Consider the following 12,184-nt stretch of genomic DNA (forward strand, 5'->3'; position numbering starts at 1 on the left):
GTACAGAGGAAGGAGTGTTGGGTTTGATGTCAGAAGTTCTGGGCTCAAATCTGAGTGGCTCCTTGATACCTGGAAGATCTAAGGTCAATTTCCCTCTTTGGGCCTTGGTTTCCTTATCTGTAAATAAGGAGCTGGACTAGAAGCTGTTTGCGGTGATCTCTTCCAGGGCTGTGGTCTTATGATTCACATGTGGGCTCTTAGGTGTTTGTGTGAGTTTGCACATCTATGCAAAAATCTGAGGTGGGGCGGGGGGAAGGGACCCTTAGAAAGAGCATCAATGGTCTCTGCAGGCTTTTTTGCACAAATGTAGCTGGGTTTGCCTCTAAAAGTCAGAAAGAGACTTGCTTGTGAGGGTGTTTTGTTTTAAATCCCTAAATAAAAATAACTAAATGAGAAAAAGGTTTGGGCAAAGTTTCCAGGGCCTGCTTTCCCAGACATTCCTCGGGAATTCTTCTTTCCCTGCCTTGGAAAGAGCACTGGTTCTAACCAGACAATCCCATTATCAGGGGATTGGATTTGCCAAAGCTCATTTCCAAATGTAGCATTGAGGATTATGATCTGAAATGGTCCTCACCAAGATGGCGGAGGTTTGGGAGATGGCAAGGGGAAAATGGGGAAGGGAGAGGAGGAGGAAGGGACAGGGAATCAAAGAGCTTGGAACCCCAAGAAGGTCCTGGACGAAGAGCCAGGGGCCACCCACCTATGGGAGCTTCCCCTGATTTGTGAACGGAGGCCAATTATGGCCAGCAGAGCATCCACAGCTTCCCATGTTGTGAGAGCTTAGCTATGCCAAAGGATCCATTGGGTATGGCTCTCCACCAGAGCCTTCCACAACTGCTGAGTGTCTGAGGTCAATTGTGGGGAAAGATGAGTGAGCATGTAGGGCCAAAGGGCCTTGGAGACAGGCTAGGCCTCTGTTTTCTGTGTTTTCAGGTGACTACATACTGTACAGGATGTCTGACTTCTACCCATATGGGCAAACATGACTGGGCCAGAGGGCCCTTCTATGAAAGCTGTCCACAGATCTGTCTCTTTCTCCTTAGGATCCTAAATCCTAAAGGAAATTTTTAGGAAATTTAGGAAATTGTTTTGCAAATGAGGCAATTGAGACCTGAAAGTGATTTTTCCCAAATCACACAGGAAATAAGGAGCTATGCTGGGATCAGAACTCAGGCACACTCATTTTATATCAGAATCCATATTCCTGGGAATCACTGTATGGTCTGGGTAGGAATTTGAAGGCCTGGATAGTTATACTATTAAGATATACTTAGAGTGATACTGTTGGTAAGGGAAGGAAGGGAAGAATTCTATTCTGTGATGGCCCATCGGGATGGGACTGGCAATTTAGGATCTCAATTTCCATTTCCAATTGAATCTGGTTTCCCAATCCCACGTCCACCACAGTGCGTGGCCAATTTTGGGAAGGTCTTATTTCCAGCTACCCCCAATAGGTGGCACTTTGGCATTTCTAAGAGCCTCCCACTGCAGTGTTTCCAAGAGGAAAGAGAGGGACCAGGCCCAGATAGGAAAGCAGGGGGGGAGAGGAGTACCTGGGAGGACCATCAGCCAAGCAGAGTGGTGTGAGAACCCAATAGAATTCCCAGCAAGACAAGTATACTCCCCCGCATCCTCAAAGGTGACATTGCGCAAATAGAGAATTTCTAGTTCCTTATCCGTTGTGTTAACTCCTGCCGTCTAGAAAGACAAAAAGACACACGGAGATAGGAAGGGCAGCAAGAGACGGAGGAAAGGGAGCTGCTCGGGTTCCCAGCACGCAGAAGATCACCAGCTTTCACAGGCAAATTGTCCGACAGATTGAGAACCAAACCAAACCAAACCGAAAGGTAATTCACATGGCCCCATCTTCCCTTTCATTCCAGACCCCGTTGGCAACCTGTTGTGGAAAGCAAGGGGGTTCCCTTCACCAGGCATTTACTCTGTCCCACTAAAGCGGCAGCATGCAAGCAAAACCATCTCAATGGAAAAGTCACCCCACAATGTGACTGCGGGCGGGGTGTTAGTACAGCGGGCTCGGGGATGGGCTATGAGCTCAAGGCTGGATGTGACCGTGTGAAGAAAAGAATGGAAAGGCTCATCTGTCTGAGTCCCAGATGGGCCGCCTCTGCTGTAGAAGGGACCTCATCTCGTCCTCATCTTAAATAAGGAAACCGAGGTCCAAAGAGGGGATGGAATCTGTACCGCTAGTAAGTGACAGGAGTCAAACATCTGAATCTCCAAATCCTGTGCTCCTTTCACCAAGCTAGGCTACTCTTATGATTGAGGGGGGCTCTCAGTTTTGGAGCTTACAGGTTAACACTGCCGAAGAACTTGTAGCATACACAAAATACAGTGTAACGCACATAAAATACAGTGCAACACACACGGTTTGTAGCTTGAAGATCAGGCAAAGTGGGGAAGGGGACTGGCTAGAGGCTAGAGGTGGGCAGAAGGAAGTTGGTTAGATAAAGTGAGTGCACGCATTAACAATGCTGCCGGACCGTGTCTTTTGCCATGCATATATTCTTCCTGGACCCTGGCTCTGACCAGTAAGTATTTTCTTCTAAGAAAATAATCAACGGTTAGGTGACCCTCTTCCTAGGTGGGGTGGAAAGCTCACAGGGTTGCTAGCTAGCACGCAGCCCCCCTGCCTCTTATTTTAAAGAGTGGGAAAACCCAAGAAGCAGTGATTTGACGAGGATCATTTAGTAAGTGAATGGCAGAACCAACACTCAGACCCAGGTCATTTGAGCCACCGCCTACCACCTAGGACGTCTTTTATTTTGCCATATTTTGACAGGAATGGTCACAAGCGTGCGTTCCTAAGTTTAGTACTCATCATGGAAATGAATGGGGTGAGTTTCTAGAGAGAGTGTTGAGAAGAGGATATATTTCTGTGTTTAAAAAGTTCAGTCACTTTATTGTGGGAATTTTTCCATTGTGTTTGATGATTGACATTTTAATTCAAAAGTATATGCATATTATATATATATATATACATACATTGACATACTATATATATAAATATGCATATACACACATATACACAGCAAAGAATTAAGATCAAGCCATTCAGCACCAGGTGACAGAGTATATAACCAAATGATTTTTTTTAAAAAACTCGATCAGTTTTTTTAAAATGTTAAAAGCTCATTCCTGCGTGTTGCTAAGGCTTTGGGACAGAGTCAGTCTACAGTTACCTGGTCTGGATTTGCGAATGTGGAGCCAAAATGGCTTTTCGGCTATGCCTACGAAATTGTTGGCTCTACAAAGGTATTCTCCTTCATCCTGTTCTGTCACATTGAACAGATTCAGGCTAGCGTCTGCTTCAACGTTATTGCTGACCCATGACTGCAGGAACAGACAGAAACCTGGACTTCAGTACACCACAAACACCATCCGCCGCTGGATGCTGCGTAATTTCTTCCTGAACCTTTAGTTCTTTTCCCTGGTCTTGGCCATACTGTTCACATCACTGCCCTCCCCCTCCCCTGCCCTTGCCCAGCTGGTGGCATTTGACATCTTTTCTGTTGCTCCTGATCCTAAGAATTGTGGGAGGAAAGTGATGTTACACACTCTCTCTCTCTCTCTCTCTCTCTCTCTCTCTCTCTCTCTCTCTCTCTCTCTTTCTCTCTGTCTCTCTCACACACACACACACCCATATACACACATCCCTTGGCACACAGATTCATATGAATGGCAGAACTGGAAGGGAACCCCTTGAGAATCACCTGATTTATTCCCTCCCACTCCTAGTTTTACAGTTAGGGAAACTGAGTCCAAAACTTGTATCTAAAGCCATATAGTAAACATAGAATGAAATAGAGTGTCAAAAGGGAAAGCTGCACCAACAGATGAGGGAAACTCTTGTTTCCCGACAGCCCCAGGAGATGTGCTGTGCTCCATCACAGAGGGGCTTAGTAGGGACAGGCGTCGGTGACCTGACTTGGCAAATACGGTTTCAATTATCAGAGCTCTAAAATAGAATTTGGAGACAAAATACAAACTGCAGCAGCAGCCAGAACCCAACTGCTGGCTCGGCTTTTTTGAGCGGTTACATTTTCCACTGGGTAGAGGACATTTTTTTTTTTTTAATAAAAAGGGCTGTGCAGAAACCAGTGGGGAAAGTAGATGGTCACACAGACAGATGGGCACCTGGAGTCCATCCCAGGTTACATACCACCCTCTCCATCCTCTCCCCTTTTCTTCCCTGGGCTTTCTTCAAAGCAGGTTCCAAATTACTAGAGGGGTGGTTGTTATCTAATCCTTAGTGGGTCATTCTGGGAGACCCCTAGAGCTGTAGCAGGGTAGTGGGTGGTGAATGAGGAGATAGAGCCAAGCAAAATCATCTCCTCCAGTTCTGAGGAGGGGCCAGGAGCACAGGCATAGGAGGGTGGATTCTGGTGCAGCTGATTTCGTGTGTAAACTGAGAATATTAAAAGCAGTCAGTACTGAATCCCTCCTCCTCCTCCTCCTCTGAATATATTTGACCTCTACTATCAAGGAACTGAAGAAAAGATTTGTATCACCATGACATCCTCTTGGAGTTTAACTTGGGGCAAAGTTTATATAGCATTAAATTCTATGGAATTTGAAATCCTTCCCCTCTTCACCTGAAAAGCAGCCCCTTTTCTTTTCCAAAAATTCTCTTTCCCCACAATCTCTTCCCTTTTTTCCCCATTGGAGAAAAAAGAAAAGAAAATGGAGAATGGGGATCAATAGGGTAAGAAGCCAGGGCAGAACCAATAGTTATTGCTCTTGCTCAAAAACCTCCTGTAGCTCCCTAATTAGCTTCCAAGTTAGCTTCAAGTCTCTTGTAGTTTCAAGTTAAAGGCTCAAATTCCTCACCTTGGCATTCAAGGACCTATCTGCTTCTAAGCTTTCATTATATCACTTTGTATATTCTGTGATCCAACCACACTTGTCTACTCAATAATCTTAACCTTCCATTTCTTGGGCTGAGCACATTTCCTATGTTTGGAATGAATTCCCAATCTCCACCTTTCTTCAACAACTCAGCTTAGGTAACACCTCCCATGAAGCCTTCCTGGTTACCCCCAACTCTCCTTTCCCAAGCTTCTCTCAGCATTGTATTAAAGCGTCTCCTTCACCCACACTACCAAGTTAGCATTCTACCTTTGTGTCCCTGATAAGTCTCCTTTATTGACTCCAAGAGGACAAGGGCTATGTCTAATATCAATCTCGTATTTCAGTCAGTTTTGTCCGATCAATGTTTACTCAATGCAAACTGCTTACCAGATGTGATTCTCACAATTTATTCTATGGGTTAGGCAGGGCCAAGTATTTTTATCCTCATTTTCCAGATGGGAAAATTGAGGCACCACAAAGTAAAATAAGTGGTAGGCTTGGGGGTAGAAGCCAAGATTTGGAACTCTTCTTTTTTTTTTTTAATTATGCCTTCTTGAACTTTATTTTTAATACAAAACAAAAGCCTGCAGAGTTGAGTGTGGTAAAGAAAGTACAAATTATGTATCTAACAATTCTAGAGCATTACCTTTGTTTAAAAAAAAAATCTGTACTTTTACCTTATACACGGATTATTGATGGATGTAAACAAATCAAGAAGGCAAGCACCATTTAAAAATTTCAAAAAACTCTTCTTAAAGAGCCTGGCTGGTGTCACCAAAATTTGGAAAGGATGGGAAAGAAAAGAGGGCACAGATAAGACTTGAGGGATCCTGAGCCAGAGAACCATTCATGCCAAGTAGCAATACTGCTAATTCAGGATGGTCATTTATCAGTCTTTGGACAAACATTACTCCTTAAGGAAAATGAAGCAACAAAATTTCCGTCATTTGGTTGACCCTGGAGCCGGATCCAAGCTCAACATGATGCTTGGAGCGAGCTTTGGCTTGACATAAGAAAAACCTTCCTAATTCTCCAAAATAAAAGGGGTTGCTTGGAAGGATGGGCATAGGTAATGAACCTTCTGTTCCTGAAAGTCTACAAGCAGAGGTAAGATGGACACTCATCAGAGACTCTGTAGAAGAAACAGGTAATTGAGGTAATTAGTCACTGGGGTCTTGGCCATCCCCGAGAAGCTATAAATCAGAGAGCTTCAGATGGGATATGTGCAATGTGGGTTTTGGATACCAGACACCAGACTTGGCAGGGTGCTCTCTCTCAGCCCCATTTCCCTTTATAAAGGGGCTCACCAACTGGGCTCCTCAGGCCTGCTTCTCAGAGGCAGGAACGTCCCCTGCTCCCATGCCCTGGCTAGGTTTGGCACTACTGGGGGCTGCTGATTTGGGTAGTTATGTATATGTGTACATGTGCGTTTGCTATCATGGTGTTGGACCATATTGGGCAACCCCTTCCCCATGCCCAGTAGATAAGCTGGATGCATGGGAAGGAAGCATGCTGGAGGAGATGGACAAGGGTCAAGTCTCCTAGGAGCCTGACTGGCTTGCCCCAGACATCCCCAGCAAGCGTCCTTTCCCTAATCCAAGAGTTCCGACTGATTAATAGGAATGAGAAAGACTCAGTCAGTCTGACATCTCTCAAGGCTCCTACTCCTGGAAGAGATCAGGGGCCATACTTATTTTATTGCGGGAGAAACTGAGGCACAGTAGAGAAGATAGGATCCTTGGCATAGGTGACACTGGAGGTAGGCTCTGAATAGCCTATACATGTATAGGCTATTGAGACAGACTGATAGCTGAGGGCAGGTTAGGGGAAACAAGGTGAACACCGGTCTATATTTAAGGGATATATTGTGAACAAAGGCAGATGGGAAAATGCTGGCCCCATCCTAGGCACAGAGGAGGGCGGTAATATGGGAAAGCAGGGTGGCTCCTGACAATGGAAGACCTTGGATGATGGACAGATGAGCTTGTATTTTATACTGTAAGCAAGTGGAACCCACTAAAAATCCCTGGGAGAAATGAGATCAGAAGCATATTTTAGAGTTATTGTATCAATACCTTGTCCAGTGTGGACTAGAAGGGGACATAACACTAGAGACAGGAAGACTGGGAGATCTGCTTATAGGTGAATGTGATGGATACAAGAGAATAGATGGAGAAGTAACCGCTGCAATTCAGTGGCTCTCAGTTAACCTGGGACACGAAGCTTCACAGATGAAGAAGATCAGATGCCCCCAGTGGAAGGAAGTAACTTATGCCAGTTATGGGAAGGAAGGTATTGGAATCAAACCCTCCCAGTCATAAAGGTGCCATGATCATTCCCATTTTACAGGTGGGGCACCGAGGCAAACAAGTTAAGTCCCTTATTCAGGATTACAGAGCTATTAAGTTCCTGAGGCTGTATTTGACTCAGGTCTTCCTGACTCCAGTCCCTCATTCCGTTTCTGCCAGTTGATTTCCAGAATTGAATGAGATTATATTTGTAAAGCACTTAGCCCAGTGGCCGGCACACAGAAGGCATTTAACAAATGTTTGTTCCCTTCCTCTCTTCTCCTTATCCAAAGTAGAGAGAATGAAGACAAATGAACACCTGCTTTGGAGGGAGAAAGGGAGAAATCCTATTTCTTCTCCGGACCCCCCCTTATACAGTTCCTAGCTACGAACCTTGAGGACGGTGACGTAGGGTGTTCCATCTGGGCCATACTTGCTGCCATTCACCTCCACGTGTTTCAGCCACTGAATGTGGGGCTGGGCATCGCTGTACACCTTACAGTGGAACTCCACGTTGCTCCCCACGACCGCGGTCTGATTGGCCGGGAGGCCGGCCTGCAGAATGGGCCGATGTGGGGATCTCTCTAAAAAAAACCCGGAGAGAGCCCAGCTCTAGATATCTGGTAGCCAGGGATGCTCCCAGAGCCCCTCATTGCTATCCTCAGGAATATCTCTCCCATCACTCCTCCGAACACTCTCCCCCTAAACACAGAGGCAACTGTAAAATCCATACTCCCACTTAGCTGGCCAAAAAACTGAAGCTCCCAAGTCTCTAGGAGGTGCGATCACGGAATCTGGGAGTGGAGGGACTCACCCAGGACATCCAGCGTGTAGGTTTGCTGTATGCTGCCATACTTGTTCTCCACCACGCAGGTATAGTTCCCCCGGTCCGAGGGTACCACACTCTCCATGACCAGACTCCACTGCTGGTGTCTCAGCTACAAGAGACAGCAATGGGAGACAGTGAGCTCGTGGGCAGATTTCTCCGAGGAACGGGCCACAAAACGTGAAAGCTGTGAGGGACCTCAGAAGGGATACTCTCAGAAATGGACAATGCTTTGAGATCATCTACCCAACCCTCTCATTTTACAGATGATGTCCAGAGACAAGCAATGAGTGAGACTAGAACTCAGGACCGCCCTGCATTGGAGACATTCAAAACCATATCTATCCTTCAGTGCCCACTCTGGGCAGGGGTATTCTTCCATGAAACCTTCCTTGATCTTCCCCTGTGGGGAATGATCTCTATCTTCTTCTCCCAAGGCTCCCTTATACTATTTTACCCCCTTTTAAAATCTTAGGGAGCTCCCAGAGAGGAATTCCCTCTATCAGGGCAGGTCTGCTTTAAGACCAAGAGTTCCGACTGGTTAATAGGAATGAGGCAGACTCGGTCAGTCTGACATCTAAGGCTCTCTGCTTAGGTTTAAATATCTCTCAAGGCTCCTACTCCTGGAAGAGATACAGGGGCCATACTTATTTTGTTGCAGGAGAAACTGAGGCACAGTAGAGAAGGTAGGATTCCTGGCACAGGTGACACTGGAGGCAGGCTCTGAATCATGTATGACAGTCTTGGTCTCGTTGATCTCAAAGGTCCCTTTGGTGACACTAATTATTTTACTTTGCATTCCAGTTATGAATGGGATGGTCCCACCTTCCTATCTAGACTCTGAAGTCTTTTGGAGGGCAAAGAAACTCTTATTTATCCCATCTTCCCCAAACAGCAGATGCTGTGGATGATGAAGTAATATAGAGGGTATCAAACCTCAGATACGGTGTCTCACCTTAATCCCCCCAATTCGATGTTCTCCTTTGAACTCTCTGCCATTCTTCAGCCAGTAGATGGTGGGGGTGGGGTTGCCAGCGGCCGGACACCGGAAGCGAACCGTGTTTGCAGCCGGAACAGCGAGAAGTTTCTTATCCATTCTCTCAGGGCGAGTCCAGTATGGGGCACCTGGGAATAGAGAAAAAAAAAGGTGGGATCAGAATCTGTACATGAAACAGCAAATCTCTATTAGGTACAACGTGCATTTCCTTTGAAGTATATGTTAAATTCGACATGCAGCTTTCAAAGCTATCCTACTTGTCCGTGAATCCTTCTTGTTCTATTTTCTTTTACAGGTAAGGGGCTAAGATTAGATAAAGAGTAGCCAGAGGGTGCCACATTACACAGAGCACTGGGCTTGGAATCAGGAAGATGAGTTCAAAACTGGCCTCAAACACTTCCTAAGCTGTGTAATCCTGGCCAAGTCACTGGCCAAGCCTCTGTTCCTCATCTATAAAATGGGTAGGAGAAGGAAACAGCAAATCACTCCAGTATCTTTGCCAAGAAAACTCCAAAAGGGGCCACAAAGAGTAGGACACGACTAAGGGAATCTAGGTGGTACAACAGATGGATCACTGGAATAAGGAAGATGAATCTTCATGATTCAAATCTGGACTCAGATACTTAGTAGCTATGTGACCTTGGGCAAGTCAGTTTACCCTCTTTACTTCAGTTTCCTTGTGTAAAATGAGTTAGGGAAGGAAATGGCAAACCACTCCAGTATCTTTGCCCAAAAAAATCCCCAATGGGGTCACAAAGAGATAAGAATAAAGAGTAAAGAATAAAAAGACTAGGTGATCAACCTTTCAGTTGCCTTTCTAAAACCTAAATCCCATGACACTAGGACTAGAATTGAATAGAACATGGGGAAGTAATCTGGGGGATATGTTATAGAAAAACCACTGAATTTCAAATGAGCTGGCTAGAGTTCAAATTCTGAAAATGCTGCTTGGTACCTGTGTGACTTAACATCTTTGGGCTTCAGTTTTCTACTCTGTAAAATGAGATCGGACTAGATGGCCTCTAAAGTCCCAATTCTAGCTCTGTGACCCTAATGATAGTTCTTTTCCATAGGGTTTGTAGGTTTACAAAGACCGTTAGCCTTTGACTCTTGAGGAGTATTATCCCATTACACAGATGAGGAAACTGAAGTCACACAGGTTAAGTAATGTGTCCAAGGTTACATAGTCATTAGGGCCTTTGAGTCCCAATCTGTGGCTCCTCCCATTGCTCCATGTGCTCTCTAGCCTGTCAGTCCCGGTTTTTTCCTCCACACATATGGCTGCCTCCCTCAGTTCCTGTCAGCTGCTGAGGCCTGCCAGGGCAGGCACTTGGATGTGCAGACTGAGCACAGCACAGAAGCCAGCTCCTCTGGGAGTCAGGGGCACGGTGCCCAGGGAGCATCCCAGGGAGCCTCTGCGCCCCTCCCTGCAGGGGTGCGGCCCTCCCCAAGCTGCTCCAGGGAGGCTGCCTCCCTCCTGCTACAAATCCCAACAGCCAAGGGAGTCCTAATGATTTTACGGGTTTGGACACTTTTTAACATCTTCTCACGGTGCTGCTAGGTGTGCCGGGGTATCAGAATATGTCCTGCCATGGCCACCCACCCCGCTGGGCAGGGGGGTCCGGATTTGGGTCGAGCACATCGGGTTAGAGAGAAGGGCCCGAGGAGGTGTGCGCCCCCTTCCCTGGGGCAGGTGAAGCAGTCTCGTGTTAGTGCTCCAGGGCCCTTCAGAGGCAGGCTGAGCCGGGAGCTCCTGCTCTGGGACACAGGCTTCCAGCTCCCTTCCAGACCCAATGCAAACAACCATTTTTCTGCACAATGCCCTCAGTGGCTTAGTGCCTTCCCTTTACCTCGTATTTATTATATATGCATTATACAGATAGCTATACAAACACATGTGTAAACATGCAATAGTTGTACACATGCATGTGCGTATGAGCAATGTACCTAAACAGTGTATACGTGTGGCACAGACATGCAATGTATATATACTATACCGCAAAATGCAATATGCATGTATCCATATATTTAATCACAACATGTGTGGGATGGAAAAACACAATGACTATACACACACCTAAAGACACAATATATGTGTGTACCAATATGCAGGATGTACCTATGGACATAGGCACACAAAGACACAATGTGTGCATGCACATGTGGAATAAATATGTTCACACATGCACACAAACACATAGGGATGCATAATGCACCTGTACACAATCACATGCATGTGCTCATAGACATGTATGTATACATGCACAAATGTATGTGTGTGTGTACACCCCAATTTAGAATGAAAACTCATTGAGGGCAGAGGAAATTTTATTTTTGTCATTGGGTATACAGCAAGTGTTTAATAAATACTTAGTGATGGATTTAACTATCATCACTAAGTTGTATGGCTATGGGCAAGTTCTCTCTGAGGGTCAGTTTCCCAACCTGTAAAAAAGCCCCCTTTTTAAAAGACTTTTGGTATTCTGCTTAGGAATCATGATTCCCAAGGCCAAGTATCATAAATGTACCTCAGTTTCCCCCAAACGGCAAGTGATGATCCTGCCGTTCCAGCCTAGCCAGCAACTCCTCCTCCACCCTCTGATCCTTGCCCAGACTTAGAGGTGATCTAAGAGTGCTGATCTAAGTCTTTTTCAACCTGCTTTTTCTCTCTGGAGTTGGAGACAGTCTTGTCTTGTTAAGGACAGTCCCTGGGTTAGGCAGAATTCATCTGAGAGTCTGGGGTGGAGGGGTCTTTTTATGGGGAGGCCCTTATTGTGTGCTCCATGTTGGTTCCCAACACCAAGAAATTCAGAAAAACACCAAAAATCTATAGCTGGGAAGGGAGGGGAGCTTGAATCCCTTATTTAACAGGAAAAACAAAAAACAAGAAAAAACCTACGTCCTTCTCTAGGGAATGGGCTTGCTTGCTGCAAAGGAAAGAAGTAGCAAAAACAGGTCTTTAGATTCCCAAGCTGTTATTCTTTATCTTTTATTATTATACTATGTAGCAATGTTTCCTTCTTCACTTCAAAACCTCCAATGACAGGGAGCTCATTACCACGCTCAAAGAAATATTATACTGTGTAGCTATGTTTCCTTCTTCACTTCAAAACCTTCAATAACAGGGAGCTCTCTCTCTCTCTCTCTCTCATTATAGCTTTTTATTAATAGAACATTTGCATGGGTAATTTTTCAAAGTTGTCC

The 12,184-nt window shown here is 45.5% G+C and overlaps 1 protein-coding gene across 12 annotated transcripts in view; it reads right to left on the reverse strand.

Moving 5' to 3' along the window:
• Positions 1-12,184, reverse strand: part of FGFR3 (fibroblast growth factor receptor 3) — a 92,838-nt gene that overhangs the window by 22,541 nt on the left and 58,113 nt on the right. For 6 of the 12 annotated variants that reach the window (XM_031943377.1, XM_031943372.1, XM_031943370.1 and 3 more), the window contains 4 exons: positions 8,939-9,108; positions 7,972-8,095; positions 7,551-7,741; positions 1,554-1,698 (listed from right to left, as the gene is read on the reverse strand). In XM_031943377.1, the coding sequence (XP_031799237.1) occupies positions 1,554-1,698; positions 7,551-7,741; positions 7,972-8,095; positions 8,939-9,108 (630 nt within the window). Of the gene's footprint in view, positions 1-1,553; positions 1,699-3,200; positions 3,352-7,550; positions 7,742-7,971; positions 8,096-8,938; positions 9,109-12,184 lie in introns of all 12 variants that reach the window. The other 6 variants (XM_031943376.1, XM_031943375.1, XM_031943374.1 and 3 more) reach the window with 1 other exon arrangement.

The sequence above is a fragment of the Sarcophilus harrisii genome, chromosome 6 (assembly GCF_902635505.1).
Source record: "Sarcophilus harrisii chromosome 6, mSarHar1.11, whole genome shotgun sequence".
Taxonomy (NCBI): Eukaryota; Metazoa; Chordata; class Mammalia; order Dasyuromorphia; family Dasyuridae; genus Sarcophilus; species Sarcophilus harrisii.